Source organism: Odontesthes bonariensis, chromosome 15 (assembly GCF_027942865.1).
Source record: "Odontesthes bonariensis isolate fOdoBon6 chromosome 15, fOdoBon6.hap1, whole genome shotgun sequence".
Classification (NCBI taxonomy): Eukaryota; Metazoa; Chordata; class Actinopteri; order Atheriniformes; family Atherinopsidae; genus Odontesthes; species Odontesthes bonariensis.
This window is the reverse complement of record NC_134520.1, coordinates 3,662,454-3,681,267: the sequence shown is the minus strand read 5'-3', so window position 1 is coordinate 3,681,267 and position 18,814 is coordinate 3,662,454. Positions and strand designations below refer to the sequence as shown.

The 18,814-nt window shown below is 43.7% G+C and overlaps 1 protein-coding gene across 1 annotated transcript in view; it reads right to left on the bottom strand.

The window, feature by feature from the left end:
• scfd2 (sec1 family domain containing 2) overlaps window positions 1-18,814 on the bottom strand; it is a 102,848-nt gene that overhangs the window by 40,413 nt on the left and 43,621 nt on the right. Inside the window, exon 5 of the mRNA XM_075484702.1 lies at window positions 13,949-14,240. Coding sequence (XP_075340817.1) covers window positions 13,949-14,240 — 292 coding nt within the window. The remainder of the gene's footprint in view (window positions 1-13,948; window positions 14,241-18,814) is intronic.

The window sequence follows — 18,814 nt, the reverse complement described above, 5'->3', positions numbered from 1 at the left end:
GGATCAGAACCGATGCTCTTTTTCTTCAATGAAAGACAACACTTGTCAGAGGAAAGGAGGTTTTCCCTCCTCTCTCAAAAACAACTGGCTTCCCTCCAGTTTCCAAACAAGACATTTCAAACGGCTCTGTTTAACATACCAACTGGCAAGTAAAAAATATGCTTTTCATATGCTCATCTGAGGGCTTCACTCACCCCTACGTTGACTCTTTAGAGCATCTTTAAATCTAGAAAGATGGACCCAACTTGCTGCAGGCAATGCGCACAAAACTTCCTCCATAACAAATAGTCTACATTAGAGCTGGTGCCATCTCTTAAAACGGAATTTTTTCAAAGTTTTGCCGACCATAAACTAAATTCCATTCACCTGCAGTTTAAGCAGATATGGCTACATTTCACTAAGGTGCAATGAGAAAAAAATCTACTTTTCTTCCTTTCATATGTGATGTGAGCAGCTGATCTGTTTAGGCAACAGAAAAGGAGTAAAAGGAGTAATAGATAAAGAGAGAGAGGGGGGGAGATAAAGAGGTGAGTCCCACAGACACAGCGGAAGCCTCCTATCACAGGAAGCTCCTCTTGCAAATGTCAGATCCTCCTTATCTCGGCTGTACTTCCTGATTCAGCCCCGCGTGCTGCACAACATCACACTGTACGAGCACCCACAGCCAAGCGGCATCGCACATATACTTATACCCATCCAGGCAGGCATCCTACACAAACATCACATCCTGGTGGGGTTTAGGTCCACATCAAAGTAGATTATAGGGTGGATGAGGTCGGTGCTACAGTGACCGCCGGCAGACGTACCGCCTATCATTTCTGACCTTGGTGCTGTATGTCGACGCCACCAAAAGTAAGAGAACGTCTCAGATTCACACAAATACTCAAATGTGTAATCTACATAATGTGGGTTTGTGTATAATATATATAATTTAGACCTAATAGCAGACAATAACCTTTTGCTTCTTGTTTTTATTACCATTTTTATTGCTTTCGTGAGAGGTCTGGAATTTTTTTACTCTCGTCTTTTGGTTAATTCCTGTCTATATTTCGCTTTTGCTCTGTAAAGCACTATGATTTGCACTTGGGTTTGAAAGGTGCTATATAAATGAAGTTGAGCTGGGTTGACATGCAGTACAGTATGTGATTCAAAACGAGGTTAACACAGCCCAAATAACAGCCGGCAGTGCTGACCACAGAGTCTCATAATGCACACCAGCCCCACAGAATCACAAAAACTGCATGATGCCGTCATTCAAGACACAATGGGCTAATCGGCTCCCACATATCCCAACAGAAAGTTGTCATGGATGGGTTGGAAACCGCAAGACTGTGTATCACAACTAAAAACATGTGCACTGCGAGGACAGCTAGTTTCAGTATTACTCAGATTAAGCGAGAGTGAGAGTGTGAAGCAGCTGCTGATGTGTGTGCGCTCAGCCTCTTGACTGGTGCAGTGATGCAAGGAGGCCTACCAAAGGTCTGTTGCTCCCACCTGAGAAGCAGATGATTGTGCGTGTGTCCACACAGGAAGATATAAAGGAAAGGGCTGGACCTACCATAGTTATGCTATAAAATGGAAATAAGTGAGTCTAGTAGAACTTCAGTACGACATAAAACTGTGAGTGCATATCTGTAAAATCCGATTTTATGATCCTGCGACAAGATTCGCGATGCAACGGGATTGTATGTAAGCCTCAACGCACTGTGTGACGCATTTCGAAAAAAATCTGCATCAGACATCACAGCTCTAAAGTCGACACTCGGGAATGAATTAATGAGTGTCTCACTAAAGGCGAGAGGTTGTGTGTGACTGGAGTGGTGTCACTGAAGAACTGTGAACTCTTCCAGCAGCAATGTGCGTGGAGAAAGTCTTAAGAGGGGGGAGGGGGGGAGGCAAAAAAACAGGAAAAGGAGAAAATTAAAACCATACATCCCATCCTGGAAATAACACACTTGCTGCAGTGGATTTTCTTAGGATTTGCTGTAGCAACAGTATGGAGAGGGAAACCAAAACAGCCCAAAATACTTTCAGTACGGAGGCTGGAGTTTGTGTTTTCTGGGTCAGGGACGCTATAGAAGGAGCTGGGGGAGTATGCAATTGTGACAGGGAGGGTAGCTCTGGCCTAAAGGCAAGGGGGCGACTGTTATAAAAAAAAGGTGTGTGTATGTGTGTCTTCTAATGTGTTTATTTTCTGGGGGGCTGAGTTTACACTGGCCTCACTGCAGCAGTGCTCGCTGCAGACGGTCATTATCACCGTCTATACTCCCACGCCATGTGGATGGCGGTGATAATGTAGGGCAACGGTGCACTTCTGCAAAACGCTTTATACCCTGTGAGAACTGCTCCCAACAACCGGTGCAGTCATGCCTCCATCTCTGGGAGACGTTTACCTGGACTGAGAGTGGGCCGAGTTGAAAGCGATAGTGCTGAGCTCCCGGACACAGTGCAGACACCGGGTGACCGTCGACAACAAAGACCACAGTCAAGGGGTCTGTGAGGAAAAGGAGGAGGGGGGGGGGGGGGGGTAGGACCAAGAAACAGACTGATCTAAGAGAAGATAGGATGAAATGATGGAGAGGGAGACAGAAAATGTCAAGAGAAAACAGGCCCTATTGGAAGCAGGATTCAAACGACAGCAAGTATCCTCTGCAGCAGTCTGTACTTTGTCAGTTTGAGCGACTTCAGCTCAGTAACAGTATCAGCTCAGGACAAAACAACTTCAGCACCTTGCAATTATGACTGGAAGACCACAAGGATAAAAAGAAAAGAAAAATGAAATCATAAAGCATTGTGTGCTTTTTGTTTTCAACCAACATTAACCCGGCTCACAGTGTACCACCAAATAAATCTGGATGTCATTTGGACTTCATAAGAAGGAAGGAGCATTGTGCAGAAACCTTTAGAGCATCAAAACACATGCAGACGTTGCACGGCAGATCTGCAGGCTGATCTGCAGGCTGATCTGAAAGCTGGAATCGAATGCAACTAGCAAAAGCGATACTAAAAAAAACACTACATATTAGCATGGATAATGAAGTAATTTTCCATGATACGACACATACATCAAAGTCACAGGATTAAAGCTTAGGAAGATAACCAGTGCCAAAGAAATGACTCATTTCAATTAAGAATAAGATATTAAATTTGAATATTGCTGAATATTGACAAGCCTTTTCTGCTGTCAATGGGATATTAAGAATAAGATTAGTTTATTGTCATGTATCACACGAAATTACTCCTCCGCTTTTGACCTATGCAGGTTGAACACACACACTCATGGAGACAGATGCCATACCCCTGAGGGCAGCCAATCACAGCATGGGGGTATGGTATGGTGCCTTGCTCAAGGGCACCTTGGCCGTGGCAAGGTGGACTGCCACCCTTCCGGCTCTCAGTTCCTCCAATCTTTTTTTGAGTGGCGAGAGTGGGAATCGACCCACTCTAACCACTGAGCCACGGCCGCCCTGTCAGAAGTGTGCTCTTATCAATTCACGGCTTCTGAAAGCTTTCATCCCCAAAACCAAGAAATAACTGGAAAAAGTTGCCAAAATTCAGAGGACCAAATGGACAAATGATGATCGACTGAGTAACAATAACTGTTACAAGATATTTTGAAATCACAGAACACATTTGAATTTATATTAGAAAAACCAAAGTCAATTCCCTCTGTTTTGAATGTGAGAGGAGAATCTTTGTACAGCTTGCTATCGCATTGAGTTTTTTTTGTACTTTGTACTTTTTAGTATTTTGAGGAAACGCGAACCAAGCATCATCATATTCCATCATGTTTGAGAGAAAGCAAACGCCTCTGTGGCTGACATCTGTAAAAAGTGGACAACTCAAAGAGTCTGGGAATATTTGATCTCTGGGTGTACTTTCCCTTTAAAACTCGACCCTGAAGTAGGACACGTGTACTGTACTGTATATGAATCTGCAGAAAAACCTAAGCGATGTGTCACTGCTGAACACTGGAGATGAGGCACGTACACCATTAAGTTATTGAGAAAGATATAGCAGGATCTCAAGGAGGGAGGGATGGAGTCCAAACATTCCCTTTGACGGCCCCCCTCAGTTTTAAGGCCTGTGTCTGGTCAGCGGGAAGGTCAGATGAGTAGGTGGAGCATGGAGATAAGCCTATCTATGACTGTGTCCATCATAATCCTGAAGACACAAACAGACACAACAGAAAGTGACCAGATACCAGACTGCAAGTAAAGAAAGACTCCTTTTTACTCATTCCTTACTATCTCCTCCTATCTACTGGCTGGACCTGCAGTTCTCAGTGGGGACACTTTGATAACAAAGACCATAACCACCGAAATACACTCAGAGTGGAGTAATTCATATACTAAACAAAGCAGAGGCACAGTTTGGAGGACATAAGAATACAAACTAAAGGGTGAAAATGGGTGAGGAGAGAAAAAAAACAAAACAAAAGAGTATTTCTTTGCCTCTCTGCGAGATGAGGGGGTGTAAGAGGAGAGGGACCATAAAAAAAAGGTGGAGGAGGTGGTGGTAGGGGAGTTGGGGGCGTTCCTGCTGGCTCAGGCCTTGATTAACACCAGGCCTCCTGACAGGAAATGACCGGGCCAGCTCATAGCGCCAGGAGAGCTTCCATCTGGTGTTACGGCCACAGAGGAGTTCTCCACCCAGGAGAGCTCAGAACCGAAGCAGCACCGAATGAACATTTTTCACATCCAGGACTTAGAAAAGTCCCGCCACTTGGACAGGATGCCATCACAAACACCATCCTTATGTCTCTGCTGCTCTCTGACAGGCACGGAAGCAAAGAGTGGTGCTAAGCCACACCCTTTTATTCCAAACGACAGATCAAAATCAACCAATTTAAGGACAGTCAGCAGGTTTGAAGTAAGTTAGAGTTCCATGCATTAGAGAAAAACACTAAAACGGAGGTAGTTGTACTGGAAGAGTCGAGAGTGGGAGGGGGGTTGGAGAAAGAGTAAAGGGACACTTTGGGGAGGAAAGCGGGTACATTAGGACAGGTCATCTTTCACTGCCGGCTGGAATCTCAAATGTAAACAAGCTCTTCCGCACCAACAGATAAAACGCAGATATACCGTAAAACCAAGTGGGTCTGGTAAAAAGCAGACTCACACAGACGCGATGAGCTACACTTCTACAGGCCTGGTCAGAAAGATTCTGTCTGGTTCACATTTTCTGGCTGTAGTTTTTATTTCACAGTATATGCAACTTTGCTTATTATCTGTGAATATTTCATGCTGTCGTTTGGGGGCATAGAAGCAGAGAGGGGTACCAGATTCTGCACTTATACCTCAGCGTAGCCTCAAGTCTGACCGAGTCCGTTTATAGATTTGTTCACGAAGATCTTTTTAAACATCTGCTTCTATCCTCCATCACACTGCAGAAGAAAATATCCACACCTCCGACACGCTCCTTAAATTCGGCTGCGGGCTTAAAAGCTAAATATTGCACAAGCAAACGAGAGGGATAGTTTCCCAGAAGAGTCGATGAGCGTCTGTGCAGAAGATGTGAAAGATGAGCAAGTGTGCTGGCCAGACTTCTTCTCTGACCCTCTGTCCGAGGGTCACCAGCTGACCCCAGTCTGCACTGACGCGTGTGCAGGGGCCGCTGTTTCTCTAAAGGTCCCACCGGAGCGGGCCTGTATGTGCGTCTGGTATGTATTTCTGCCACTGCTTTGTTAAGCAAAAGTGCGCGTATGTATTTGCAAGTCTGTGGGGGATCACAGTGGTGTCCTTTTTCATTCCACGGGCCCAATTCCCAGCAGAGATATAAGTGCTTACGAGCCTTTTACGATGTGCATTTCCTGCCATAAATGAAAAGCAGAGGAATTCTCCACTGAGCGCTAACACACTCTATAAAGAAAACAGAGGTGTAAACACACACTGGGTCGGCTCTGAAATCTACTCGACAAAACCGTGGCCACTGCTGACTGAACTCGTTTTACAGATGATGGCTTGCTTCTGGTGACAACACCACAGGTATCCTTTTTCGCTACTGCACACAGCACAGCGAGCGGGCTCGGGACCAAAATGTCTTCAGCACGATGATGCAAACACATCCCTTCCAAAAAACAGCAAGCCTCCTTTGTGTCATGCATTTTGCAGCCTTACTGAAAAAAAAAAAGATCATTTTACAGATTCTGTTTTCAGTTGTTCATATATCGACAAGAACTGTGAGGTGAACTCGAGGGATAATGGAGTATTCTGCCTGATGCAACAGAAAAAGTCAGTTACTTTCACTCTAAAACTGAAACAGTAGAATGATTTCAAACTTCTATATTGATCCAAGGTCAGTGCCCCTGTTTTGGGGAAAATGAGGCATCTACCATCTTTCAAAGCTTATTAACAGCTCTTAAAATAAGATATTGTTGGCACAATGCTAATTCTAATGTAGGAGGAGTGTGTGCACAACTTACTAACTTTAAATTCAATTCAATTCAATTCAATTCAAATTCAATTCAAAAATACTTTATTTATCCCAGAGGGAAATTAAATGTTGATGTAGCTCAATTAAATCAAAGAGTTATTATAGATGCTGATGGCTGTGGGCAGGAAAGATTTCCTGTAGCGGTCCGTTTTGCATCCAAACTGAAGAAGCCTTTGACTGAAGAGACTCTGTTTTCTGATAACAGTCTCATGGAGAGGATGTTCAGGGTTGTCCATAATTCTCTTGATTTTATGCAAAATCCTTCTTTGCATTATTGTCTCCAGAGGTTCCACAGTCGTCCCCAGAACAGAACCAGCCTTCCTTATCAGGTTGTTGAGTCTTTTTAGGTCCCTGGTTCTGATGCTGCTGCCCCAACAGATGACGCAAGAGGAAATGACGCTCTCAACAACAGACTTGTAGAAGATCTGCAACATCTTGTTGCAAACCTTGAAGGACCTTAGCTTCCTCAAGAAGTACAGTCTGCTCTGTCCTTTCTTGTAGATGGCTTCACTGTTGTGTCTCCAGTCCAGTCTGTTGTCCACATGAACACCAAGGTATTTATATTCCTCAACCACCTCCACTTCTTCTCCCATGATGGAAACAGGGTTTGATCTGACCCTGTTTCTCCTGAAATCTACAATCATCTCCTTTGTTTTGTTAACATTCAAGATGAGATGATTGTTCCCACACCATGCCACAAAGCGGTCCACCAGCTCTCTGTACTCAGCTTCTTGTCCATCTCTGATACACCCGACAACTGCAGAGTCATCTGAATATTTCTGTAGATGACAGGAGTCTGACTTGTACTGGAAGTCTGAAGTGTACAGAGTGAAAAGGAATGGTGAGAGTACAGTCCCCTGTGGTGCTCCTGTGCTGCTGATCACCTGGTTAGACACACAATTCTTCAGTCTGACAAACTGTGGTCTGTTTGTCAGGTAGTCATTAATCCAGGTGATTGTTGAGGCCTCCACCTGAGTCTTCTGGAGTTTCAGACGAAGCAGATCAGGCTGGATTGTGTTAAATGCACTGGAGAAATCAAAGAACATGATCCTCACAGTGCTGCCTGCTTTATCCAGATGACAGTGGGTTTGTTGAAGCAGGTGTATGATAGCGTCTTCAACTCCAACTCCATGGCAATAAGCAAACTGCAGGGGGTCCTGATATGTGCTGGTTTGCTTACACAGGTGGGTCAACAGGAGTCTCTCCAGGACCTTCATGATGTGGGATGTCAGGGCAACAGGTCTGTAATCATTGATGTCTGAGGGGTGAGTTTTCTTTGGTACCGGAACCAGACAGGAACCATTTTAGCAACTATTAATCTCCTAAAAACTCACGCTTCTCTCGAATATATGGAATATGACACAAAAATCAAACATATCAAAAATAAACAAATAAAGCGCTTATCAAATAAGAATTGGCACCCAGCTAATTTCCCATGAGATGTAAGCAGAGCTGCCCCAGATTCTTATGGGTCAGGTTTTTACATCTTTGGTTAAGACATAAAGGCTTACAGAAGCCGATTTTGCGCTATAACAGACATAAAGAGAATATGTCAGGTCTGAGACGGTGGCAAAAACACACAGAGTCACTCCTCCTTGTTTGCGCAGTTCTTCATCAACTGTGGCTTGTGTTAACTTCCCCTGTAGTTTTCTGGCTTCTCATTTCATCATTCCTCAAAGTGCGTGCAAATTGGCTGTACAGCCCCTACCCTGCAAGTAATCAAGATCGGTTCCCGAAGCCTTCTATAAAGAAATTAAAATGCATTTAGACCAACAGCACCCAAAATTTAAAGAGATGTGGGCTTTTTATGTTCCCTGAAAGATTATTTCAGACATGGCTATGTTGCATTCCCCCTGAGGTCTAAGGCTCAGGATAGATTAGGGCCACTGAAGTGCGTCGCTCCACCCCACCAGTGCCTGCTGGAGTCTCGGCACTGACATGCTGTGCTTCAGCTGTATTAACAAAAAAAAATTGTTAATGTGACAGAGTTCTACAGGGTTTGGGGTGCTGTTTTATTTGTACCTTAGAGCATAATCGCTTGTAAAATAATCAGAGCTTCATGTTATATTGATCTGATTTGACTGCTTTCTTGTCACAATTTGAGCTCTGTATTATTCATTTTGAAGCTTCCAGAATTAATGTGGTTTGAATGTTGTGTTACAAACAGTAAGAGACAGAAAGCCGGAAATGAAACGCTGGGAATAGTTAACCTAACAGAAATGGTTACTGAAGCAAGCCTCACCCCATAGGTTCAGGGGAGTCTCAATAGTACTACCTCACTACCAGGAGCCTTTTTGAGCCTGAATTCTCTCCCCCATAACTCCGTTTAGCCTCTGGTTCTGCGGTCAAAACAGAGGGGACTGATGAAAAGACCCCCCTAAAAAACCCTGGATCCTGGAAAAGGTTCCTGCAGTTGACATGCGGCCATAAGGACTGCTTGACTTTGCCTTCCTGAGACTGCGGGAGCTACTCTGCAGATTCAAAGCAGAAATCCTTAACCACAACATTAATGGATGATTTTTATGGACATGATAACGGCTCGACTGATAGCGTATGTGGACATTAAGATTTGTATAAGTACAAAATACTAAAACAACAACTTTTCCAGGTACTTAATCATATTCTTAGTTACCTGTATTCTTCCTGTTACACAATGTGATCACATTTAGCTTTATGGCCTCTATTCTTAGCCAACTAAGACACAACATATCATTTAATGTCCAACGGGCTTCGAAGGCAGAAATGTTATTAGCAACTGTTGCGGAGACTAACAAAACAACAGAACATGGGGTGACACCCCCATTGGCAGCAGATCATTTGAATTGAAGGTTGGGGTCTTGGTGGATTTGGTTTGCTCTGGCACACCCTATACACTTCACCTGCCAGTGGTCTCTTTGATTCGAATTACTAAAGCCCGGGTACAGAATGACGGGACAGTGCTAAGAAACAACCTCTGTGCTGACTTGGGAGAACACTGTGGGGTGCAAGAGTGGGGAAAGGGGGGGTTGATGACAACTGTGTGTGGCCCAGCCTGTTATCCAGGCCCACATGGCTCAGCAGTGAGGAGCTGAAGAGACTGTTAATTAAAGTCTGAACTCCATGTCATCAGCTTATCTGATGAAGAGGGAGAACAGCACCACCGGCTGCTTTGGTCATCCCGGGGTCTGCTGTTCTCTCATCATATATGAATGAGTGTATATGTGTCTTTGTGTTTGTGTAACAGAGGAGGAAGTAAGGAAAGTCCACCAATTAAAAATAATTGGGACTAATTTCATAAGCAAAGTGCAACAAGGGAAATATATTTAATCATGCGCAATCATTAGACTCACTTATGCTCTACTTCCTTTGCTACCAGCAAGATGCTTTGGGGCCTCTGAGAGAGGGGAAGAAGAGGGAGTTTAAGGAGGTAGACAAGAGAGGGGAAAAGACGAAAAAAGAGAGACATGGATACATAAAAAGAAAGAGAAGTAAAGTTTAAAAAGTAGACAGAAAGAGTTGGTGGCCAAAGTTATGTGTGATCCCTTTCATGTCCCTTGCCTGGCCCAAGTTACCGTGCCAACCCAAACACCAGCGTTGGGGAGGTCCGACTCTCCCACTGCTCCCCTCTTCCTTGCCCCATGCACACCCCACTGACAGGATGAATAACAAACCCAATGAGTGACTGAGGCTGAGTAAGAAGAACATGAGAGGAAAATAATGCAATTCCAGTTCAAATTCCTGTTTTGCTCTACAAGTCATTCAGTGACTTTCCCTCCCTCCTCTGTCATTGTACCGAGTAAATCACAAGCATCAGCATCAAGTGGGGTTTGGACTTCACATTCTCACTGCTGGAGCTGCACACCCACTCCCTGACATTAAGTATACACAAAGCATGATCCATCATCCTGAGCCAGCTCGATGTCCAAGGGTGGGGAATGTGGAAAATTTAGCTTGGCCTACTTTGCCCCAATACTGAGAGAAGAAAGTTTTTCAAAAGGAGGGAGGATGTTTGATTCTTTACCAAAGAAAACCAAGATTCACAGAGACTGACAGGAAACAAATCCATAAAGCAGTATGAAAAGCGCTAATTGTTGCCCTCTAACCCGCATAAATGTAGTTTTTCCCACAACTGAACGATGGATTAACAGTAACTGCTCAGAGCTATTTACAACTTGCACACATCACATACACCGCATCCATGTACACTGCAGATTGTCTGGCAGCAGCCTATCAGACTACAGCTTTATGTGGAGTCTGCGTTCCCTATCCAATCCCAGCGTTTGCTATGGCTCTGCAGGGTTGCCTACAACCAATGTGGATTTTCCCACATGTGGTGATGGCTGTGGAGCGTTTGGTTTAGGAGCTCATTTCCCAGTCTGCAATAAGCGGAACCATTTTCTTGGATAAATACTGTTTGGGCTTTAATCAAAGCCATACACAAAGACAACAATGTAAAAAGATACTGAACTGGATAGTATCTAAGTTAATTTTCAATGCATAAACACTGAGTGACAAAAAAAACAAACATCCCTGAATTGCAAACTTGGAAACCCTAGTTCTACATGACAACATACTGAGGAGTCTTCTTTCAGTGTCTTTAATTTCTACACTTTGGTGTGAAGAAGAAGATGAAAAATAAATAACTTACAACTGTTACACTGTCTTCCAATGTCTGTTGCTAAGAAACTACACTGCCCAGGAGCGTTGGGAAATAATTCCGTTTTCACCTTTTGGAGCTTGGGTATAAATGGAACTAATGAGCTCGGGACTTAGCATCAAAAGCTAACGAGCTAGAGATTTCCTATGTTTTATTGCATAATATCACATACGTAATACTCCAGAGTTGGGTAATGAAATTAGCCTTATTAAATATTTGGTTTGATTGGCCTGGGCAGTCTGGCGACCCACAACGCAGGTCGGACTGCTTCAACTGCAGTTCCAGCTGCTAATATGCAAACCAGCTGCGACTGACCTCCCACTGTGCTGTTGTGCATAATTTTGTGAAGTCAAAAAATGGCCGATGCAAGCTAAAGAGCTCTACTGTGGTTAGCTAACAAGCTTGTTAGCTCAGTTTGCTACAAAGAAGACAGGAAGTTCATTGAAATCTGCAGCTTTGCAAACCCTTTCAAGAGCTGTCTGAGCCAAAACATCATTACACCTGCGTCCTCCTTTTTGGACTGCTGAGCTCTCCGTTTCAGAAAAAAAAAAAGATAAATCAGTGGCTTCATACAGGTTCCTAAAAGCTGCAGATCAAAACTGAGGTGAAAATATTACTTTTTGGGGGCAAAATCAGTATGGGCAAGTATGAAGGGTATGGATTATGAAACAAGACGCTGCTTGCTGCCAATTTAGGCACTTCCTCAATTCTTGAGGCACAAACCAGGTATCTGGAAGATTTATTTTTCATTCGTTTTAAAACACTGAATTAATAGTCGTTTGTTGCCGGAAACTAAATGAAAGATTCACCGGGGTTGACAGGAAACATGTACAAGAAAAAAAAACAAACAAAAAAAAACTACAGTGCAGAGCAGTCTGAGGAACGCCATTTCCTGAAGATGCTCTTTAATTTAGTTCCCAGAAGGAGGTAATTAGCAGGCTCTGGGTGTGTTGCACTAGCCTGTCCCGCTTACTCTCCTAAAGTCACATGCTCTTACTGCTTTCTTTGGGCACTCTTGCTTCTGTATATTGTTCTTGTGTCTCTGCACCCTGTTTGTGCATGCACTGTGTGTATCTGCAGCGTGCTGGCTAAGCCTGGGCTGCTTGCTGTAGCCAAGTGGAACAAAACAGAAGAATTTGTAAAAACACTGTTCTCATGACGACCAGGTTTCATTCAACGTCTGGTTTCCATTTGAGTCCTTTAATTGGGGAGAATGTCACAATCAATGTTTTGCTGTGGATGCTGAGAGAGACGGCCTCCTCCTCTTGTTACCGCTTCATCAGCTGCCATGAAACCTCTCTCTTGCAGACACCGGTGCATGCACGTATACACACGTTCAGATTGAAAAATGCGCTCGCTGCCAGACTCCTTTCAATGGTTGGGGCCTGTGTACATGCATATTTAGATTTTTTTCTGTCTTAAACACACCTGGCAAATTGTGACAGGCTTATTTCCAATGAAGTGTTTATAACAGAGTCAAGTTTTTAACATGAGCCACATCTCTCAGCTTGTGCCTGCCTGGAGGCCCCTGGATTCCAAACTGCACTAAGCCAAGTCGAACAGGAAGAGGGAGAGACTTTGAAGGGGGGGGGGAGAGGAGTTCAGCAGTCTTTATTAGTGTTTTACACAGATTTAAAAACCCTATATACGACATGAAAAAGAGTCTGCGATATGAGACTAAACCTCAGTGTATTATTTCAGGGCATCTGTTAAAGGTAGGGTAGGAGATCCTGGATTTTGAGTCCAGCGAAGCTGCATTTTGAAAATACACAGGTAAAAAGTCCCAACCCTTTTCTTCACTTTTCCCCCGAAGGCACGCCTCTAGAGTACATGAACGCGCACGAGCACGAAGGTGCACGAGCGCTGTTCTGACAGCAAGCATCGATCGTTGCCGTATTTAGTATTTAGTATATGCTAACTATACGTTTAATAATGCTAGGTGCTAGCCAAGCTGGCTCTAGTTTAGCTTCCTGCCAAGCTTCTGGACGTTCACGGAGCAGGGTACGCGCACAGGGAGAAGGAGGGGGAGGGGGGAGCAGATTGCAGTTTGATAGACGGCATCAGTATCCAATCATTGTGAACGGTCCGTTCACAATGATTGGATACTGTTTTTCCTAGATTGTAAGTTCTAGAGGCCACTAAAACTTTTCATATTTGTGTCAAAACTTTTAATTAATTGGTTGCAATGGGGGTGTGAAGAGTATTTCAAGCAATATGTAAAAAAATGTTCCAGAAAAAGATCCCCTACCCCGCCTTTAACGTACGGTGAGGGCCAAAACTAAAAGTAGGACTAATTATGAACTACGTGGCAGGGGAGGTTAAAGACTCAAGGGTAAAGATGCTATTACTCTGGGAGGTGCAGCCGGCTGTGGTGTGGAGGTAGACGGTCCATTCATCTTATGAGATGGCCTTGATCTGTTCTACCACACAGTTACCAGCTCAGCTCAGCAAGCGAAAGGTCTAGTGTTCGACTCAAAGAGCGCAGAAAGCACACACACAACCACTGGTGCTCATTAGCTACATAATAATCGGTATTCATACAGTACAGCTGCACGGTGAGCAAAGGAATCTAATTGTTATAGCAGAGGTTAAAGTGAAGGGTCGTTTCTCTCTAACACTTATCCACATACACTAAATTCAGGCATTTCCACACTCGGCTATGCGTGTAGCCGCTTGGCAGAATGACAAGAGGGTGTGTGTTTGTGTGCGTGCACCAGAGTGTGACAAGGAGTGTAAGAGAAGGATGGGGTGTGAGGACTTTGATAAAAATCCTCCCATTAACAGCACTGGAGGCGGAGAGAAGGGAAATAAACAATCAGTTGCTCGCACCTTCTTACAGAAAGCTCTGATAACACTGCAGGCACATAAACTCTTTCTCACCGGTGAGTCTCAGGAGCAGGGGGCTGAGTTCTGTCTCTCGTGTGATGACCAGGGTGAGCGCTCCGATCAGGTCCCTCTCCAGCTTCTCCAGCTCCTCCTCGGTATCCTGCTCTGTGCACTGGGCTTCATCAGCAAGGGAGTACAGATAGACCAGCAGGAGGATCAGTTCATCTGGACCGCACTCGTCCTCCCCGAGCCGCGACCCCAAGGATGAGCTGTCCTCGCCTCCACGGGGCTTCATCAAGGGCAGCAGCTGCCTCAGCACAGCAGGGAAATCAGAGTCCCCGAGAGCCTGAAGACACAAGACAATAAATATAAAACAAGTGGTTTGCCAGCAAAGTGTAAATTCCCTCTCATCGTAACAAAAATGACCCGAACAGGGACACAGATGATGGGAACTTTGAGGAAGCATGCTAAAGATCTGATGAAAAGGTTACGCCTGTATGCTGAGTATGAGGCTTCCACGAGATAGCTGAACAGTACATAATGTTTGTTTGTTCCTGAATAGTTTTACAGGAAGGGAGTTATGTATTCAGAGTAAATCCCCGCTTCTTTGATCATCTCACAGTGATAAAGACACCAGAAAGTCGCTGCATCTTGCCAACAAACTGACTTTTATTGAGAAGTAAACAAGATACAATTAGTCAATTAGTCAACTTTAGAAGCTGCTGAAGGCAAGATTTTTGTTGTCTTACGTAAAACTGGAGTCGCTGTTCTCAGCTATTTTGAGTCTCTTTGTCATGAAATCAGCTGCTGGCAGAAGCTTCATATTTCCAACATGAGAAGGGTCCACGTCAGTGGGCTGTACGGGTCATTGCAAATCCTTCAACGTGTGCCTCCTGGAGTAGTCCATCGTGAGGTGCAGTTAGAGTCATTATGGCTTATAAATGGTCCTCTTTCCATCATCAGCTTATGTACAGTTAAATGTTTACTTTATCCGTGTGTTTGTATTCACTTCAATCCATTCTGTCATAAAAAGCTGCACCTCTTTTCCTCCAAACTTACCTTCGCTCACTGTGGCCAGGAAGTTCTGTTAATCGAGTAACTTTCCAAACTTCATCAGGTATGCACAGATGCTCATTTGCATCTCTTGTGAGATGCAGGAAAAAGTTGTTTTTTTTCCCCCTGATGATTCTTCTACAGGGGTCATTTTTATGCAGGTTTTTTTGTGCAGTAGAACAGAGCACCGCCACCTCAGAGACTGCTGAATCTGGCTGAAGGTCTTTAGCCGTCAAACAGAGGTTTTGAATGCCTTTCCAGCAAACCTACGAGTTTTCTCTAAAAGTTGTTCTTAGTCTTTTATAGCTCAGCTTGAGCACCAAAGTTCCTCTGAAATACCATTTCCTTATTTTTTGAGCAAACTGACAAAATTGTGACCTGCTTTGCTATGTATTTATAGCAATCTCCTACTTTGTGGGTATGATTTGTTTTAATTTCAGAGCGTTACAGGCTGATCACACTCACACATATTCCTATTAGAGTCGCTGCATGGAGGACTGAGTTCCTGCAGATCAACATCCAGAAAGAGTCATGGTGCACATGCACAGCATATAAAGTCAATGGACGAGTTGCAGCAAGGATTAGGTACAAGGTCATCCACAAAGATGATGACATTTATGTCATAAGCACTCCATCTGAACCTAGTGTGCAGCTATGGTTAACATTAAGCGCGGCTGAGCCCGATGACAAAACTAGACTGTGGAAAAGAAAACATGGCTAAGACAAAACAAAACAAAGAACATGACTTGGCATAACTTGAAAGTTAACTTAATTTTACTTGACGTAGGGTGAAGACGGTGAAGGTGCAAGGATTTCACAAAGACTGTGAGAAACCAGAAAGCCTAAATACTGTGGGGACTGATGAGTGAATGGATGCAGCTGAGAGAATCTACAGGTGAAGTGAATGAACTAATAACCTCAATATGGGGACTGAGGAAACAGAAACTGTGGGGAAAACAATGGCAAAACTAAAACATGGCAAAACTTAAGAACTAAACATGAACTTAAAAACTAAGACATGAAATAAATTAAAACATGATAAAACACAAAACTAAGAGCTAAAAACATGGGGAAAACCCCATGGACGTGACATATTGGTTTGAACATGGTTTGAAGAGTTTGTGTATTCATAAAGCCGGACATGATAGTGCACACACCCCAGCCCTTACAAACTCATCAAGGTCTTAGTAAAAGTTATCTTAAAGCTCAAATCTCTGGGTGTGTCCAGACTTTTACACAGTCCCGACCCCCCCGCCTACTCTAAAATTCTGCAAAGCAAAAATAATAGATCAATCTCCCTGATATCCAATTTATGACTTTAGAAATCAATGAGTGTCATAAGAGAGCACCAGAATGTCAGATCAACACAAACAAAGCTAAATCTGAAACCTAACTTGGAGACCTTCAAGCAACTTATTGAGCTTAAGATCTCTGGAAAACCAGAGCATGTGGACCCACCAAACTGCAGGGATATTTATCCTCCAACACGTGAGACTAAACCAACTGCAACGCGGAGCAGAGAGCTCGTTAAAAAAAAAATTGTATCGTGATGGAATCAGATGATTCTCATTGGTTAGTGCATTTGTTACTGTAAGCGCGAAAATAGTGTAAATGTTTAAATCACGGACTTAGTATGAGTGACCTCATCCTTCCATTTGCTAATTTTACAGCTCTGCGAGAGGCTGAGGTAACACTTCATGTTGATTCATTCTTTTGCTGGATTAGCACTGAACTGTTTTCCCCTTCTCCATCGGTCAAGCAATGTTCAGGCGCAGTGACCTGTTTTTGCGAGCCCGTCTGAGCAGGTCTGAACATATAGTTGACCCGATTGATTGAATGGTCCAACATGCCGTAGATCCCAAGATCTTTCACAGAACACTGGCCACTTTCACAACAAGGGTGAGCTCACAGACCTATAAAACTAGGGTGTGGCGCTAATCTGTCAGATGAACGGCGTGAAATCAAATGGAGGGGAAAAAAAAAAGGGCTGAAAAAAAAAAAAAGGGGGGGGGGGGTGCACGCAACAGGGTCACAGATTGATGGGAAAAATGAAAAATGAAACAGGGAGAAGGAGCAAAGAAAGATACTCAGATATTACAAGTAATTACAAGCACAAATGAGTAAGCTTCAGATGAGAGTACAAAGGAAATGACTGTTGGCAAAAAAAAAAAAAAAGTTTGTTTTGGAATACGCTATAAATGGCCCAATGGATATATTTGTGAAGAGCTTTGTCTTCCTCTCACAAAGACAAACAGGCTCTGAGAATGAGGGTCTTCAGACATTGTGGTGGGCCCACTGGGGGACGCTGTGTCTGACCCAATGGAACGGATCACTGAGCCAAAGATGCAATAAAGTCCGGAGATTGAATCAGAGCCACAGAACTTACTGACTGTCCCTCAAGAAGCAGAGTTTGGACTATTTATTTATTTGTTAAAAATGAATGTTCGTCTGGAGAGTAAACACAATAAAACATTATCTTCAGCGTGGATGTGGGATTTTCAAAATTAAACTCAACAAAAATCGTCACTGCTGAAGGTGACGTCCGCGTGCATCACATCCTCAACATCCAACATGCAAGGTATCCCAGGAACACACTCTTGCTCGCCTGTTCACTCCAACAAGGCCTCTTTCCTGCCTCAGGCCCGAGCCAACCACTTGCCCCTGGAGACCGTTCAAATACAATCACACCACACATTTTTCTTCTTAAACATTGTGAAATCAAATACCTCTCCAAGTTGCACTCGTCTGAACTGCCAAACAACGTTTGGGATCTTTCCCCTCGCTCATTCTACTGGTGGACAAAAAAGAAAGACAAAGGATATTAAGGGCTGTTGAAATGCAAACTGCTGAGCACTTTCTCTTTCATCTCTCACTTTAGAGCATCTATTGATCACCAACATCTCTGTCTGCACAAGGACGTTCATTTGGTGCTGTAGGTTCTAAAAGAAGAGTGCCAAAGTCAGCAAGTAACATTTTCATTTGAGAAGTACCTGTTGCTATGCAACTTGGGCATCAGACGCTCTGAGTATTGGACAACAAAGAAAAAAAGGGCTGAAAGAGGAGATCTGAAGGGACTCTAGGCATCTACATCATTTGTCAAGAACTACTTCACTCAAACCCTGAGCTTATGTTACCTCCTGGACCTCCTGGACCTCTGAGTACACAAACAGTACATGTTCTCCACAGCAAGCAGCGCTTTCAGCAGTTGCTCTAGTTTTTTTTCAAATTCTTTTTGGCTGGCGTCCACGTTTATATGACGTTATCGCTCACATGCGATAACCACAGTGTCGGATTGAATTGTGAGCTTTTCGAGCTAAGAGTGACTTTGATTCATGTTCAAATAGATGTTTTTTAACTTATCGAGCGAAAAAAAAGCAATTTTTTTTTAAAGGGAGTCACGTATATGCTTGCCAACTATCCAAATCATTCATTTCTGTCATAGCTCTCTCCAACTTGTCGTCAATACACTTCTGAGATCAGTTATCAGAGTCAGACGGGATAAAAAAAATGCCTTGTAGTCTGAACAACGTGGCAAGTTACAGATTGTATGCTGTAGTACAACTTTCTGTTACTTTCCACAAGTGCACCACAGTATGATTTTCCTAATTTTGAGCACAGTGCAATCTGTGTACAGCGTGGCATGTGCATATTTTTTCACGTGCTCAAGGAAGCATGCAGTGTAACTGGGTCCCTTCAAGAGATTTGTAAAAGCTACCGTCAGCTGGATGCCATGGCGCCAGAGCAGGAAATGGAAGTCTTTGGAACAGAATTGGGACTGAGCTGAGCGAAGCCGACTAGGAAGACCGACTTAAGCGTCAGTCAACTCAACGAAGCCCGACTCACGGAGCTGGAACACAATGTGGAATA